This window comes from Xenopus laevis, chromosome 2L, assembly GCF_017654675.1.
Source record: "Xenopus laevis strain J_2021 chromosome 2L, Xenopus_laevis_v10.1, whole genome shotgun sequence".
Classification (NCBI taxonomy): domain Eukaryota; kingdom Metazoa; phylum Chordata; class Amphibia; order Anura; family Pipidae; genus Xenopus; species Xenopus laevis.
The window spans coordinates 98,025,516-98,044,589 of record NC_054373.1 but is presented as its reverse complement, the minus strand read 5'-3'; the positions used below and the strand labels follow the sequence as shown (position 1 = coordinate 98,044,589).

Sequence of the window (19,074 nt, the reverse complement as noted above, 5' to 3'; positions counted from 1 at the left end):
TAACACCAAGGCAGGATGCTTAGGCTAACCTAACACTGTTTCTTCCAGCAGTTTCTGGAATTCTGGAATTTCTCTGCCGGTGGAAATACACTGGTGGAAATTTGTTATTAGCCTGAAAAATGTTATTGGTTTTAAAGACTGATATTTGTGTGTTATAAACACAAGAACTTAAAAAAAAGAATGTATACGCAATAGATAATGTATCGATTTGTACTGTACTGAATTTTAATGCGTGTACAAAGAATCTTCATCGATTTGTTAAAAACAAATGGAATATTATAAAGGCTGATATTGGCTAAAATAATTCCTGAACACCCCATGGTATGCTATAAGCTTGGTACTAATCTTCGGGATTCACTGGTTAAGAATGACCCTTTATAAAAATGCTAAGAAAACACAGACATGGTTGTCAGGGGTTAAACTTGGATGTTTCCGGTGCCCCAACTGACCCCCAAGGATGGAAAAGTCAGAATCTGAAACTCCGGCATCTCAGACCGATTGAGGTTGCATATCATTCAATGGGAGAAGTCCCAATGAATTTTTGATGTGCGCTGGGTTTCGTGCAATACCCCAAAGTTTTCTGAATTTTCGAGTGAAAATTCCCAAAAAATCATGAAAATCGGATGGAAAAATCTGAAAAAATCTTGAAAATCGTTTTTTTTCTCGCAAAGCAAATTTTCTGGAAAATGTAATAATAAATAAGCGTAAAAAAGCCAGAGCGGATTTCATCGGAGTTTGTAGCAGAAAATATTGAGATAAATTTGGACTTTGATAAATAACCCCCCTAGACTTTGCATGGATGCACATCGTTCAGCCATAAGTACGGCATTCAGGGATAGTATGTCCAATAAGCCGGTAGCCAAACATTACTTGGAACTGGGACATAGTTTACCAGTTTTTAAATGCATAGGCATTGACCATATTCAACCGTTAAGACGAGGGGGTGATAGATCCAGAGCTCATCTCCAAAAGGAGGTATTCTGGATAAAGAAAATAAATATTTTGCCCCCCTCAGGTTTAAATTAGCATGTGTTTTTTAAGTCAAAGGTGATTTTCCTGTAATCACAAATACTTTTGTATACTGCTTGTTACATTGTAAAAACGGATCTGATAAAATTGTCTCTGCTACTTTGTAGACTGTATGTTTTTAATATTGTATCCCTTTATGGGACTTCACTATTTTGAGGGTGATTTTTCTATTCATTTTCCTCGGTACAAGGCTGCTCTTTCTTTTCTCTCTCCACACATGATGGGGTTAAGGTGCATGTGACTGGTGATGTTTTTGCACATAATGACTGGGTCCACTACATGTGATTGGGTGAGTGCTTGTGCATTTTATCTATTAAAATTTTATTATTGAAACTTTGGTCTTGATAAAGGTCTTAGAAGGAGATCGAAACGTTGGCCTGTTTTTAATTGTCCTAATAAACATTATGATTTTTTTTAAAGGCTCCTGGTATATATATATATTACATATCAGTCAGTATATCCATATACAATTTTATATACCATCCAATCATCTTTTTCATGTTAATGATTGAAAATGTGCTATATATTTAATATATATATATATATATATATATATATATATATATATATATATATAAACCGATATGCTGATAACGGTTTTCCTTTGCGTCTTCCTTTGGCTATTCTATAGGAGCACTGAAATATTGTGAAAGTTGTACATCCAGCAGAAAAAAAGTTCCACTAATTGAAAGGAACTGTAGTTTTAATAAAAGTTAATAAATGCTTCTTACCTGTAGTCTCTGTGGCTGCTGTCATCCCGATACCAATCACCATGACAATCACATTCCAGGGCGTAGCCTTCTCCATACATTGAATACTCTGTGACACTCTCTTCTCCAGGAACCATATAATGGTTTTCAATAACTCTATAAGCAAGTACAGCACATGCATACCTTTATGTCATACATAAGTCCATAAGTCAGACATACAAATAACAAAACAATAAGTACCTATGGTGCCCATGTTTATTGCAGGTTACTGAATCAGGTCAAACAAAAAAAAAACAAAGCTGTTTTTATAATTGAGGCATAGGAGATGAAAGTGTGTTAGAGTTAAGGGTAATATATTTATAAATATATTGACCTATGAATGATAATATAATACTGATTCTGTTTAGCTGGCAATAAATAGGATTCTCACAAGCATTCTTTATTCTTAAATTCTCCCTCTGTGCACTCTGTACCCTGGAACACGAAAAGAAAAGAAAAGGCACTCAAATATATCATTTAGGCTCCTTGCCCTTTATTACAAGCCCTTTATTTATTGGCTTGGTAGTGAATTCAACATTTTATGGGAGTGAATCCTCCCTTTGTCAAGAATTCCTGCAGAATGGTGGGTTCACCTCCTAAAAAAGTCAAACTATGGCTTGAATGTGAGTGTCTTTCCTTTAATGTTTACACTACACGGTGATGCTACATTAGCTGGCACTAAATCCATGTGTAATGCACAAAAACTCACTGTCAATTATTTTGTGCAATGTAAATTTAAATCTAATAATGTCTCAATTTCAATTTTTAACAGACTAACTGAACTTAGTCTGTCTTGTCCCATAATTCTTTAGCACACTAAGAAATATATTGTATTAAGCTACAGGCGATATTAAAATTGATTTACGTCTCAAAAATTCAATTTAACTTGTCATAAAAATGATTAGTGTAAGAAAACTATAATAGAAGGAATATAAGCACAGGAGTTCTTAATGAAAGATAAAAATCTGTATTCATTATCATAATCCCTTTTATAGAAATTGAATTGTAGGCATCTAGTTTTTGACAGACAGAAGGACAGAGAGATAGCTGTCGAATAGATTGAAAGGAACATATGCACCACAGATTGATTTTATAGATAGAAAGACAGATTGTTTGAGAGAGATTAAAACGTAGGTAGACAAAAGATGAGAAAACATATAATAAAAATGTAGACAATAGAAAGATAGATGAGAGATAGATAGATGCTTGATAGATAGATTGATTGAAAGAAAACCTTTCTAAAGCCTTCTAGCAATCCTGATTGCCCTAAACTGATTGCTACTATCGTTTACTTTCCACACTCCCATCTTCTGATTTGGAGCCCTAACTTTACCCCTTCCTCATGAAGACCTTACTGACCTCCATGACAGATCTGAAGGCATAGTTTGGCTTCAAAATCGAATTAATAAAGGTGAAGGAAAATTAGCCCGATGACAGAGATTCTTTCAGAAATCTTTAGCAGGGCAATGCTTTAAACTGCATTGTGAATGCAAAAGGCCCTTAAGGAATAATTGTGAACAAAACAAATTGCCTTAACAACTTCTATCCCTAATGAATTGGAATTGGGCTTCCATTGGATGCACCATAGCATGTAATCTTTGCACATCCTCCATCTAATAGCAGAATAATGTACGCAAAGTTAATCTGAGACAATTTGAAATTGACTTTTTTTTTGTATTTGCATTGTTCAATTAGTTAAATGCTTGTCCAATAGCTTTCCAGATTGGAATTTCAGCTGTGGTCTGACCTCACTATTTTTCTTAAATTAAAATTGAATTCACTAGTGATAAAATGTGAAAAGAAAGACATTTATTCATAACTTTGACAAATCTGGCCCTTAGGGTGGAATTTCAATCGGCGATTTCAGCGTAAAAACGCAGGCGTCAAGTCGGATGCAACGGAAATAAGGTAAGCAACAGAACATCGGATGGTGTTGCAGCGTTCGTCTGACGCGATGCGACTGTCGGATGCAGACGCTGCGTCTGCATCCGACAGTCGCGTCGGACGAACAATGCGACTTTATCCGACATTTCCATCTCTTACCTTATTTCCGTCCCATCTGACTTGACGCCTGCGTTTTTGCGAATCGTGTCAGATCATGCCGAAATCGCCCGTGGAGTTCCTCCCTTTGGTTTGCAACTCTGTCTTTAAAGAGTACACATTTGTATACTCCTAACCTTCACTTGCTAATGTGTTAAGTACAAATGTCTATGTACTGTATGATGATGGTTAATTAAATGTCTCCACTTTCATATCTGCTCACCTTCAACGTTCCCAGCCTCAAACATGCTAGCTCACTCAAAGTATTATGCTGAGTTTGTGACTACTGTCTGTTATGCATTCTATATTATTTTGTACTTGAAATCTCATTTTTGTCCTTAAGAGGGGAAGTACTATTCTTGCTCAATTCCCAGTCTCTTGAACAAATAATTACATATTATTTTCATCATCTTAAGCAGTTGATTCTTCCCCTGAAGCTACACATTTCATTTCAGAAAAACCATCTTCATCTTAGATGTTTTCCTTTCCAAAGTATTCACTATGTACTATTATAAGTCAGAAGAGTTGTGTTCATTTACTCCCCTAATAATGATAAAAGTGTGTAATAGATTTCGACAATAGAACTTGAGTGATGTATCTATCTACCCAAAGCTGTGTTTTCTTTGGGTTTCAATTTGTTCACTCAGTGATTTGGTTCTTGCAAGGGAATGTCTAAGCAAATTCCCAACTTGCAAAAGTGAATTAAGCTTAATTAAAATGAAACAATGCATTTTACTTTTTTATTTGGTCTGTTTATAATATTTAAATTCTTTAGCATATATAAAAATGAAAACTGGCAAAATAAAATGTATTGTTACAAGTTAATTAAACCTAAATTACTTTTGCTGGTTAAGATTTTTGCTTTGGAAATTTCATTGCAGCAACCAAATCACTTAATGAACAAAACACAGAGATAAAACAACATTAAACAATTAATGGCTTGGTTATTTTTTTCCCCAAGAAAACATCCTTATATTTAACCCTCTGATTAAAATGATGCTTCTTTGCACTTCAGCTGAATATGTGTATCAATGAATAATCACCAATGAATATTGTTGTCAATAAAACAATATATCCTACAGTATGTAAAAGTAGTGTTGCCTTTTTAATGCATCTTTGCATTTTTCAAAGGGTGCGGGATCTGATAGATTACTTTTCCCAGCAGAGCTTAAACATTTTCCATAGCTGAAAATAGCAGTCATCTAATCTGATAAAGTAAACAGATGGTGTTCTCAACTCAAGCAAGCAAAAAGGAAGCTACCACTACAGAATTTGCAAATGTAAGAATATTTAACATGCCCCTTCAGAATGTGTTTTTTTCATAATAAAACCGCAACTCTTTTAATGCTCATCTAGACTGGCTGAGGTGGACTACAGGAGAATAATACTGAAATCAATTCACTATAGTGGACAAAATAAACCCCTTAATTATTAGGCGTTTAGACGAATAAATCTACATAAAGAATATCTGATAATAATCTTTCTGTTCAGCAAACTTTTTAGAGTTGTTTTCCCCAACTAATCAAAATGGCCCTAAAAAGAAACGTTTGAAACTGGAAATATATTAAATATTGATTTTAACCGAGCCAAATGGCTACAATTCAAATATCAACTTAATAAACAAATAAATCTATTCCCTGATACTGCATCATGAAACTCCAGAATTGGAATGTAGCTCATTAAAACACATTATATTACTATGTCATGGACTTACAGTACGAAGATGTTTAAAGCACAACAAGCATCTCCCAGGTATATTCACGTTTTAACTCAATTTTCCTATGAGTAACTAATACATGGATAAAACAACATCCAGCGTTACTCAAACAGCTCAATGGTATTGTAAGTCTGAAACAACTGCTACGTGGACAAGAGTGGACCAGGGCAAAGCAAAGTAGAAAACTGAATATTTGTTAGGGTTTTCTGTATTAGCCATCCAAAAATGTTTTTTTCAAATGAGTGTGCCCATATAAAATATTGCTGGTGAATAGCATTAGCTGAGGTGACTTATGTATAATTAAAAGCATTAGCAGAGACCACAATGCCTTGGTGAGTTTCATAGTCCTATTCACTGGTGGCATCTGCATAAAGGCTACGCCATCTATATTATTAAATGAAATAATAGTCAAATTATCATAATAACATTTTTGTAAACCATATGAAAAATAGGAAATTATCCTCCAATTAGCTGTGTCTGCATGCTTTAGCACTAGTCTTAATTAAGATCAATTGATGTACTCTTTTGCTCAGCTGCAGTAAAGTGCTTAATGTTTGCATCTTAAGTGGTGCTTTTGCCATCTCATATCATTTTTCCTGCTGGCAAATTCTGCAGCTTATGGCTATGCATACTGGGTTGGCATATAACACAGATCAGTTGGAAAAGTTTTATGTACTACTTGCTTTTAATATAGCATATCAGCTCCCAGCAAGAATCAACATATCAAATCAACATATATATATATATATTTTTTTTTTTTTTTTTTCAAAAGCTGAAATTATACTTTTTTATAATATACCCAATTTTCCAATTCCATTTAAATGAAAAATAATGCAGAAACTATAACTATACATGTATTCAGTATATCACTGTTCCAATCTGAAGTTCATATAAATATTTATATATTATATACATGAATACTATGTTGGTTGTCTCAGGTGAGCTATACCCAATGAGGACAGGATCATTACTCTTCATAAAAATAGTGCTAGCTTTGAAAAATACTTCAGCTGCGGCTATTCAGCAGTTATTCAGAAAAGAACTCTGAACTCATATATTCATTCCACTTTTCCCTGCTTTTGAACTTTGTCTCAAGATAACCTTACAGGCCTTTGTATCTTAACTTAAACCTAATCTCTCAGCAGCATCACCGATCCAGTCTGTTTAACAAACTCTTTCCTAATGAAAAAAAGAAGTATTCTTTAGAAAGAATTCCTTGTATTCATTGTATGAATGACAGTGCTCCTCCTGTGTGACAGTGTTTTTATGTTTTATCATCATACTTGATTTCAAAGATATATTATACCAATAAAACAAACAAACAGCTTGAGCCATGGCAGAAAGCAAGGAGCATGCTGAAATTTACTTTAATGAGCAGATGCATGAATATGGTCTGATAGGATTTGGTTAAGGTTTTTAAATCAAGCAAGCGTGAATTAACATTGGGGTCATGGAATAGCATTTTCACTGTAAGGTTGTACTTTGGCCTCTATGGCCACTTAGGTTGGGGGAAGTATGAAAAGTGGAATTATAGTCTCCTTGCTGCTTTCAATTTAGAAGATTGAGTCAGTCATGTGAGGCTGTGCTGTCAGGTTATATATAGTATATTGTTTGTGAAATAACAGTAAATGTCTTTCCTTCTCCTGACGTAATACACTATACTCCATTACTACAGTACAAATGAGGGGCATTTATGTTTGAATGATATATATTTTACAGAGCTGTCAAATGGCGGATATTCCAATAACCTAGAGTGGTCACTTTTGTTTGGATCAATTTCTTAATGATCAAGGCTAAACACTGAGTGAATCTTATGCATTTAGAGCATGAAACTAGTTACACAGCAACCTGGAGCTTCACTACTGCTTAGGCCATATTACAGGGAAGGAGCAGGGGCAGACCATCCATAAAATAGAATGCAGCCTAAGGAGGCCAAGGTTAAAAGAAGCTGCTGTGAGGAAGACATAGTAAAGCAACTATATTATACTAAAGAAGCTAAAGCTCCTCTGAAGGTTTAGTTAAATTTTAAAAAGGATTGTGTATTTGTTGCTGACCGAAATGCAAACCAATATAATAACTTTCTTCATTAAAAGATACTATTAAAGTTTTGAGTCAAACACTGTTCTGGACAAGTACTTGTGTATGAAATGCACAAGTATTCCTTATGAAGATATTGACAATCACAGAACTGTTTTGTGTCAGTCTCCTTGCAGTTTTAAAGAGAGGTTATATTATGCAAAGTGTACAGATAATAAGGGGCATTCCTGATTAGAAAATTATCCTGACTTGCCTTAAGTGTGCTGATAATTTTGGGGACTGTATACAACTAAAGGTGTTTCAACCAAGGTTGACAGATGTTTTTCCTCCTGGATAAATTTATAGACCTTTAAATAAAAAGTCTTAATCTTTTTTGCCTTTTGAAGAAACACCCATGAAAACATTAAGACACCTGCTTCATGAAAGGGAGGAACATCATTTATAATAATAAAGCCTGTATATTATATTATAATTTAACATACTTTGTATTCTATTTATATCTGTTATTGAATAATAATATTATGGTTTAAAAAAAACCTAACCATATTAAACTTGGTGTACTTACACCTGGCGACCATGTTGGTCTTCCCTGGTTAGGACTCCCTCTTTTTCCATGAGCATTTGGCGAAAGGTTCCCACCTTCTGGTGAATTTCTTCTTCAGAATACCTGAATGACAAAAATCAATATTAAATAGATTGAAATTGCTATCACACACCTATCTTTTGTAAGATCCTAATAACATGGGCTTGATGAAAAATAGGTGCAAATATAAGCTGTGTGAAAAGAAAAATGACTGGTCAGGTACATAACTTTGGCACATGGCACCGGAACTAAATAGAAGACGGAAGCACGGAATTTCATCTTTCACATGCCAACTTTGGGTTGTCTGTGGAGCCATACAAATGCACCAGAAAGTGATTATCACTAGTGATGGGCGAATTCGCTGCGAATTTGCGCGATTCGCCGCCGGCGAATAAATTCGCAAAACGGCCGCGAACATTCGTTGGAGAAAGTTCGCCACCTCTAATTATCACTGTGCCTATTCATTCAACTCTGCCAATGACTAAATCCTGTTTGTCAAAGCATTTAAAGGTTTGCATTTATTATAAGCCATCATTCCTCAACCATGAACACATTTCTAAACATTTAAGAGAAAAAATAAATGATTACCATTTCATATCTGGATTTCTGATATCATTAACATCTTTAAGTTAACTCCATTTAATGCAGATATGTTGTTCTGTTTCCCATACTAAGTGACATTTAAGCTTAAGTAATGAGTAAAATATCAGGCTGAACCAACAATGTATTGTTTCCCCATTTTATTTTTTAAAAAAGGAGTCTAAACCTCAACTTGAGATAATGGATCCTTGATAAATGTATGTCACACATCAGGCTAAACAGTTTCACCCCCCTTTTTGCCAAATGTTTTAATCATTTGCTGAACAACTAGGAGGTTGCAAATATATTTCAACATGGACATGTGCCCTTGTATTTTATCTGTACTTGGAGTATTACTACATGCTATGGAAGAACAATTAGCTAAATTACAAGGTGAAAACATTAAATTTACTCTTCTTAAACCTCAGGCCCCTACAGATCAGCCAGATAAAAATACGGTTACTATACTGCTAAACTTTCAAATTGTCTTGATCAGCTAGTGAAAAAAAGCAAATTTAAATTCACTGCAGTTGAACGGGGAAAAAAATGACTGGCCATTGTCATGGAGTCATAATGTGAGAGTAATGGACCAAGAACATCAAAATCCAAAAAAATAAAGCACCTGAAACTATTATTATAGCAAGTCATATTTAATAAATGGTTGCATACCCTGGGCTGTTCTGTCGACAGCACTTAAATAAAATTGAGTTCTTTGCATTGGATGCAGCTGTGTGGCCAATAGAGCGTTCAGCTTCTGCTGCTATTTCTGAACAAAGGTATGGTAATGTAAAAATGCTTTCAACATTGAAAGAATCAGCCTTTTTTCCAACATTGCCAGGATAGATGATATAACACGCAGGTTATAACAGCAGTCCCACTAGGAAACTCATTGCTGTTCATGAACAACGGCAATCTCTAGGGGGAAAACAACTTGAATTTTAAAAAAATGACATCTCAAATCTTTTGTTATATAGTATTCTATTGAACTACTTATATGGGCTGGAGTTAATTACAGAGAAATCATACTACTAATACTTCCACACAAGTATTAAGAATTAACTATGCTTTCACACAATTAAATGTAACAGTTGCTGCATATAAGCAAGTGGTCGGCTTATATGAGAACTAAAGGCCAACAAAGGTTTAGGCTAGAAACTCTCTATGTTAAAGGAACAGTTCAGGGTCAAAATAAAAACTGGATAAATATATATGCAGTGCAAAATAAAAAATATTTCTAATATAGTTAGGCAAAAATGTAATGTATAAAGGCTGGAGTGACTGGATGTCTAATATAACAGAACAGAACATTAAAAAGAGATTTTAAGGGGGGCCACATGGGGCATAACTGTTCAGTGAGTTTGCAATTGATCCTCAGCATGCAGGTCAGATTAAAAAGCAACAGTTATAACCCATGTGTCCCCCCTCAAGTCACTGATTGGTTAGTGCCTGGTAACCAATCAATGTAACCAAGAGAGTTGAAAAGCAGGAAGTAGTGTTCTGGCTATTATGTTAGACATCCAGTCACTTTAGCCTTTATACATTACATTTTTGGCTAACTACTGTAACTATATTGAAAACATGTTTTATTTAGCACAGCCTATGCACAGTCTATCTATTTACCCAGCTTCTGTTTTTATACTGGAGGAACTCCACTAAAACAATGACAAGAATGAAAGAAAATGTAATTCTCACCAACTATGCAGTATACATTAATGGACAATATCCATCTGTTTACAATGAATTTGTAAATGGAATTGAAGGTAGTATTTAGGTCCCCTACTGCTGTTTATTTACTCTTGAAACAATGTAGCAGAAGTCAGCTTTGTTCAAGCCAAGACTCCAGTGCCATATACCTAGCATGCTTCTATACACCTCTCCTAATCAGTTGGCTTCTGCAACACTTTTTTCAAGCGTTAGAACAAGGGATGCACCAAATCCACTATTTGGGGATTTGGCCCAATAACGAACCAAATCCTAAACCAAATTCAAATTATGGGCAGGAAGGGTGAGAGAAGCATGTGATCAGCGTGAGGTTAAAATTGCTTTTACTTTCTTGTTTGTATGACAAAACGTCATGTGATTATAAGGAATTGGTTTGGCCAGACAGATGGATTTTGCTGAATCCAAATCCTGATAAAAAAGGTAGAATGAATCCCTAATCCTAGTTAGAACCAGCAGTGCAGAGAATAGAAAGGAGCAGATAGATATTGTTTTCAATATCAAATTAACAAATCACTTGAAATTACTGAAAATGTTTTATTAACATATACTGAAAAGTTGCTTTCATCCATAGTTAGTTCATAGTTACAAAGTTAAGGGGTTGAAAAAAGACCAAAGTCCTATAAGTTCAACCCCTCAAAATGAATCCCAGTTCACATCCCTACACACACCCACTGAAACTATATATACCAATATCTATATTAATTGTAGATTTTTGTATCACTAAAGTCTTTGATATTATGCTTGTAGCCCCTCAAAAAGGTGCTAACAGAATCAGTCCTCACAAAATCATCCAGCAGGGTATATCTCACTGTCCTCACTGTGAAGGACCACCTACACTGCTTCAAATGAAAGTTCTATTCCTCTAGTCTAAGGGGATGGCATCTAGTCCGATTATCAATTTTAAAAGATGTTGGACAGATTTATCAAATACCTGCTTCCATGGTGGAATACATTTGTTTTCTTGGTTAAGAGGGTGAATGGGTCACATTTACTTACAGGTTCTCACTCCTTTACACCTTTAACCCTGGATTTACTAAATCTCTGTTGACTTTGAGTATGATTTCCCATTGATTTCTGTCATTTTATCTAGAACAGCAAAGAGGAATTTAGGCTAGCTAATAGATTCATACATCCAATGATTGTTGCCATAGAAACTCACTATCGCTGCACAATTTGGATGAACCCCCCACCCAGTGCTCTTTATCTGTCCGTATAGGTTTTGCTTAAACAGTTCAGTGTAAAAATAAAAACCAAATAAATAGATAACCTGTGCAAAATTAAAAATGTTTCTGATATAGTTATTTAGCCAAAAATGTAATCTATAAAGGCTGGAGTGAGAACACAACTTCCTGCTTTTCAGCTCTCTAACTCTGAGTTAGTCAGTGATTTTAAGGGGGGCACATGACATAACTGTTCAGTGAGTTTGCAATTTATCCCCAGCATGCAGGTCAGATTCAAAGGAAAACAATTATGGCCCAGGTGGCCTCCACTCAAGTCATTAATTGGTTACTGCCTGGTAACCAATTAGTGGAAACAAAGAGAGCTGCAAAGCAGGAAGTAGTGTTCTGGTTAATATGTTAGACATCCAGTCACTACAGCCTTTATACATTACATTTTCACATTTATATATTACTAACGATATTGAAATGTTTTTATTTTGCACAGCCTATATATTTACCCAGTTTTTATTTTTATACTGAACAATTCCTTTTTTTTTTTTTATAATCTCTTTCATTTTTCAAAAATAGATACATTGACAGAGGATAACGTAAATATCTTTTCCAGTATAGAACAGTGAAAGTAGAACACATCAGTACAATTCCATGTAGTATAACATACATTGAACTTATTGTTTTGCTCAAGGTTGCAGAAACGAATCCCATGGGGCCCAAATTTGCATATGTCTCTCTACCCTGTCTTCCAATAAAGCCGTTAAATATAACATATTCTGTGTTTGAGTAATTTTTGCAATGACAACATGAGTATCAATAGCGTATTGTAGCCAGTGTTTCGCTAAATTGGTTCGTGCAGCAGCTAAGATTTGTCTCATCAAAGTATTCTGGAGTTTCGTAAGGGACTTGGACGGGCAGGCGAAAAGAGCCGTAGTAGCTTCGGGGACTATATGTGTGTGAAATACTCGGTCAATTAAGTTATAAATCTCTGCCCAATATTGTTGTGCTACAGGACATGTCCACCAGATATGCAAATAATCCCCAACTGCTGTACAACCCCTGAAGCAAGAATCGGGAGTGGAAGGATCAAAACGATGTTTCCTTGCCGGTGTAAGGTGCCAACGCATCAGCACTTTATATGTGGATTCTGAACAATTCCTTTAAATGACACTATTTATAAAATATAAAGCCACAGCCTTCCTCAATTGTATCTTCTTGGCACACTGCAATAATCAAGAACAAGCAAATATAATGTTCCATAATTGAAAATAACATTCTGAAGCCACTGTTCATTCCAAACATTCCCTAGAATAATATTAAAATCATGTTGGGTTTGGACACAGTGGGGCTGATTTATCAACACTGGACAAATTTGCCCATGGGCAGTTACCTATAGCAACCAATCAGTGATTAGCTTTTTGAAGCCATCTGCAAGTAGGACAATGAATGCAGCAATCTGATTGGTTGTTATGGGTTACTGCCCATGGGCAAATTTGCCCAGTGTTGATAAATGACCCCCAGTGTATGCAGACCATTTGCCCTAGGTTTGTAGCTTCAGAAGAAGCTCTTTAAAAATAAAATGCCCATGGCAAAATTACAATTACAGCTCTATCAGTTACACACATATGCTCATCCTTCTGATTGTTGTTAAAGGGGTGGTACACCTTTAACTTAACTTTTAGTATGTTATAGAATGGCCAATTCTATGTATCTTTTGTCCATCATTTAGTATATGTTTAGTATAAATTGGATAGATGTATATAGTGGTAAGATGAGTTTGGGGAAAGAAGGCAGTGGTAATTTCACTCCTCTTTCTCGCAGGTTGGAGATTACCCCCTGCCTAGACTACAAATTTGTAGTTATATTTGTTGGTATCACTCATGGAGCTAAGGGCTGATTTAGGCACATTTATGCTAAAGAAAATGTTTTAATATCCGTCGCAAATTAACATCTCCCACTTGGGTTCTGGAATTCAGTGTTATTTTGAACTGCAATTGTTTCCAGTGCTTATTAATATTAGGGTTGCCTCCTTTTCTGGAACAAATACCATCCTCTATTAATAACACATATACTTAATTAGTTCGGCAGCAGGGACGGTAAAATACCAGCCAGGTGGCAACCCTTATTACTGTTCATTATCGTTCATCCTGCTGCTGTGGTTTATATTATTTGTACAATGTTTAAACTGGCCAGGAAAGCTTAGCTAATATATATTAGAATCTCAATGAATGTTTTATGAATTTTAATGTAAATTGCAGGCACTCCAGACTGCAGTGGACATGGTAGTTAGCTCTGGTAATTAGTAATGTGGGCAGTGAGACCCCATTATACACCTGCTGCAGATGACCCATCTCAGATATATGATACCAATGATATGGACATCCATTTCTCAAACGGTGGGTTTAATTGGTTTATGACTATGTGTACTTGTATGTATCATGAATTGTTGGCATATGTTTCAGTGTTGTAAAAATGAAAGGGTTTATAACTATTTTAACATTACATTTCTGTCAAATAAAGGAAATGTTCAATGATGTCAAGAGTTTTTCTCTCATTTTAAACCTACAGCCTTGAGTGTAACTTTGCAGGATCAGTGTTTATTTCATCCAAAGTAATTTGTAACAGAGACTGAATAAATAAATCTATCACGCCAGGTCGCATTTCCCTGACTAAAAGAATAACTATGGATCTTTTTTATTTGGTGGGATCCCCTGTTGACTGTGGGACCTCCTGTTATTTACGGACAAGTGATTTAAGGCTTATAAGTAACTACTGTAAATCTTGTTCTGAAACTGATTGATATCTATTCAATTATTCTCACAGTGAGTTGCAGCCAAAAAGTAATTTACTCTTGACTGGAGATAGCCAAGTCAACGATTAAAACAGCATTCTCCATAGAACAGTGTTTAATGGAAACCAATTACTGCAGCAGTCCATGTGGCATTTACCATGCCAGGAGGAGAGATTGGCCAACTGTGCCAATGGCTTTGATCACATATTTTACAGTTAATAGCTAGGAGCATTGTTATCAACATCATCTTGTTCCAAAAACTTCTTTCAAATTATTTACATAGTGCAAAAATATCAGTTTAAAGCCCTATTGATATGCTGCATACATCTTTTTGTTTTTGTGGGGCAACCAGCGCATAATTTAATCCTCCTCAAAATGATTAATTAAGAGAAGGATAGTGGTAAAATGTAATAAGGTTGATTCAGCTTAATTTTGCCATTTTGAACGTCTACTGTATGGTCTAACTATTCTTTAAAAGTAAGCTGAATCAACTTTTTAAATGTAATTGTTAAATTAATATTGTATTTGCAAAAACAGATTTGTTTGTTTTATTACATTTTACCACTATCCTTCTCTTAATTAATAATTTTGAGCTTAAGTATTGCTTGTGAAGCAGAATTTAATTTAAAAAGACCTTGTAAGACATCATAGGGCCATTTAACCATTTTTTTTATGCAAAAAAATGGCATTTCCTTAAAAAGACATTTTTCCAAAAAGGTATGATTTTGTAAACCGAATTACACTGTAAAAATTCTGAAGTGTTTGATTCTGTAACTACTTCATATATTGTGGCTCGCAAGAAAACTTTACAATATTTATTGATGGTCAGTAAATAGCGTTATACATGTATGAGTTCCCTTATGCAGAAGCCTGAAATCTAGAATTAAGGAAAGAATTAGAATATTAGAATATATATATATATATATATATATACATATATACACACATAGAATATATATATTTACCTAATAATTCTTATTTTTAAAATGATTTCCTTTTTCTCTGTAATAATACAAACATACCTTGTACTATATGTGACCCTAACTAAGCTGCATGAATCAACATTGGTAGCAAAACAGTTCTGTTAAGCTTAATGTTTTAATGATGTTTAGTAGACTTTGGGAATTATGTAATAAAAGATACTTAGGAGCCAATTTACATTCGTGCATCTTTTTCCTAAAAAATGTCTTACTGTTACTTCTCTAAAACTCAAAATATTTTAGATTTATGAAGTGTATGAACCACAAAACACTCTAATATAAAAATTTGCCAAGTAAAAGTAGTTGAGGTTCTCTATAAGTCAATGGGAGCTGTGCTGTTTTAGTCATTCAGACTTTTAGAGGTTTCGGGGGGTTTCGCTAGTAATTGACCAAAAAACTAGAAGATTTAGAGGTTTTTGAATTTTTTAGTGCATCGTTCAGCTTTTTTTTTCATTCGTACATTTTATATTCAGCTCTTTTCATGAACTAAATGGCATTCATGGTTTTAGAGAAAACCCTAAATACCTCTAAACCCTAAAATGAGATTGGTGATAAATGGGCCTCTTTGTTTGCCCAGGAGCAGTAACCTATGTCAACCAATCAGCAGGAAACATTTACTGGCCAACTGTATAAAAGCAAACATCTTATTGGTTGCTATGGGTTATTGCTCCGGAATACAGACACGAGGAGCAAACTTGTGCTCTGGGGCAAACTCAGTGCCTTTTATTACATATGGGGGTTTAGGCATGGTAATCCAATTTACAAAAAACAGTTATCCTGAAAACATCAAGGTCCAAGCATTTTACCCATCCATTTTAATTAATCAATGGTTGTTGTTGGGGCCCCTTAAAATACAACAGAAAAAATAGAAAAGATAGGCAAGTACATTAAAAATTAGCATTGGTTAGGAAATGAGGTAAAGGGGAAAAAAGTTGCAGTCATCCAATTAGCCATTATAATGAGAAATCACAGACAACATGCACATTCTGTCAGGGTGGCACAGTGCCAAATTAGTGCTGTTGTTGTTGATATTTTAACCACATCAATGTGGACACTTTATTATTATTTTAAACCAAAGAAAACATGAAGGGTTTTCTTCACAATCTCTGTGATGCAGGGGATAGAAAACTAAAGATTTTTTTTTATTTCATTTTATTTAATTCCTTAACATTTTATTTTAAATCCTTTCAATTCAAGCATTTTCTACATAAATCTGTTTTTGCAAGACACTTTCACCTGCCTGTCAGATGCTGACTTTTTTGTCTTACTTCAGTAAATACCCCCCAATGGCCTAATTAATCTGAGTGCCTGTGCCAGTCATGTAGTTTGCTGAAACAAAGACATGCTTTACTACAGCAGCCAGATAATTCAGATAAAGATCCACTTTTAATAATTATGTTGTGACTAACAGAAAGTCAATTTCCCTTAATTAATTGGATGTAAAAACGACAGAAATATGTAATTTATTTAAGTGCTAGTCCATGAATGCATGTACTAAATGCTATCTGTTTGCACTTTCTCTATATTTCTATTAGGTTATTTAAAGCTGACCCCTCTCTTGTCCAGCGGCAGCAGCTTTTGTTCTCTGCATAAAGGTTTCTCCAGTAAAAGAAAATTTGTTTGTATCGATTCTCGCTACAAAATGTTAGTGTACCCACTTGGAACTGCTGATATTAAGCACAATGCAATATGTATTTTTAAAGGGACCAATCTAACTAGTTTTGAACTGAAACTGCCAACATCTAAAAATATTTCTGGTCCATTGAATCTATTTTAGAATTTACTAAGGACTGATTAGAAAATTTGCTCAGCTTATGATCATAAAAGTTAGGCTAGGTTGGACTTCATCCTCACCTAGTTTACATTTTTCTCAGCATTCCCAAAATGATGTTATTGTTCTTGAGGTTTCCCTCTGAATTTGTATGTGATTGTCTGAAAGGATAATATTTAGCAGTAGTGAAGGGCGAATTTGCGCCGTTTGCGCCGAAAAATTCACAAATTTCCTGCGAAATTCACAAAACGGAGAAAAATTCACGAAAGGGCACCTGCAAATTTTCGCGGCCGTTTCGCAAATCTATAATCGCACAAATTTGCGCCTGGCGAATAAATTCACCCATCGATATTTAGCAGCTACCAAATGAGGACATTTGGGGCAGATTTATCAAAGAGCTCAACCATTTTTATATTCATTTCTATAGGATGTTTAGAATTGTGTTTATTAAATGGTGAACTTTTCACCCATTGATAAATACACCTCAAAACATGAAAAATATGGGTGAGTTTTTCTGTGACAAATTTCACACTAATAAATTTCCACCCTGATGTAATGACCAGTTTAGCTGATCTACTTACTAGCGCTTTTCAGGCCAGGTCTGCTAAAACTATCATGACATGTTGAAAAACTCCCAGCAAATCATTTTCTGTACAGTAAAAATGTAACTTGCAGAATGGCAGCAGACTCTGTGATTTAAATACTACCTATAGGAAAACTGAAAACCTTCTGTGCAATTGGCCACTTTTAAGAACCTGGTAAATCCCCAGGAACAAAATATGTCAAGAAATGGGCTGTTAATAAACCCTTCCCTACCTTTATTTTCCTCACCGAGAACATTCTTGTTTGTCAATAGCACTTCCTTAATTATTTTTTAATATTCTTTCCTATAGCCTATTAGTTCCATCTACACTATCAGCCTTCACCTGCACATTACCTATACTTTGTATTAGAAGGGTAAATATTTTGGTGCCTTATTATTACTTGTGGAATATTGAATGTATTTCAAATATCCTGGAACACATGGTTAAACATCACCCTTATGCCCAGTGGCCAATCCTATGCCATTACTTGCTCTCTACAATCTACACCAGTGATGTCCAATAGACAAGCATTGCTTTGGTGGTCATCAGTGACCCCCATGTAAGCTGAACAAGAAAAAGAAAGACATTTTTAGAATATTTAAGGGTGCTTCTTTTCTTAAAGGGTATTATTTTGGCTATCTTTAGCATAACATATAGCCCTTTTGAATAGTCACAGGCTACATGACTGCCCCCTGAATTTTGAATATTGCCAATCACTGATATTTTTTTGATATTATGAAAAGATAAGGGCACATTTACAGAGTAAATCGATAATCTAATGGTCCCCATAGATGCAAAGATTTTTCTTGCCGAACGACCGATTTTAGCGAAGTCCAACCAATCCTTCAAAATTATCGTGCGGTTAGTGGGATTCGAACGATCATACATCTTACGATTTTTCGGCCGACATCTGTCAGAAAATTGATCGGCCAGGTTAAAAAATCTTTGTCGGTCCCAGTGCAATTTATCTATGTTTGCAGGGCCAAGCAGGCAGCTCCCCTTTGTTTCCTAGCAATATCGCCTGAAATGGTCTTTTTAGTTGATGGACAATTTGTACAATCGTACGACCATTTCGAGATACTCGTGGTCTCACAATGACGATCGGATATTTTAAAAATCTTTACATCTATATCCAGCTTTAGACATTACATTTGCCTTAATCACAACGTTAATATAAAATGGGGCAGATTTAACAAGTTTTCCGTTTTACGGGTGTGAAACCATTTATGGGAAAAAGCAAGCTGGGAATAGTCACAATTAGTTTGTGAGACTGGAGAATGGAATAGGAAAACAGTGTAACTAAAAGCTGTCACTTGGTTT

The 19,074-nt window shown here is 35.0% G+C and overlaps 1 protein-coding gene across 1 annotated transcript in view; it reads right to left on the bottom strand.

Moving 5' to 3' along the window:
- Positions 1 to 19,074, bottom strand: part of srrm3.L (serine/arginine repetitive matrix 3 L homeolog) — a 218,102-nt gene that overhangs the window by 58,060 nt on the left and 140,968 nt on the right. The window contains exons 4-5 of the mRNA XM_018246863.2: positions 8,138 to 8,239; positions 1,761 to 1,895 (exon numbers count right to left, since the gene is read on the bottom strand). Of these exons, the coding sequence (XP_018102352.1) occupies positions 1,761 to 1,895; positions 8,138 to 8,239 (237 nt within the window). The remainder of the gene's footprint in view (positions 1 to 1,760; positions 1,896 to 8,137; positions 8,240 to 19,074) is intronic.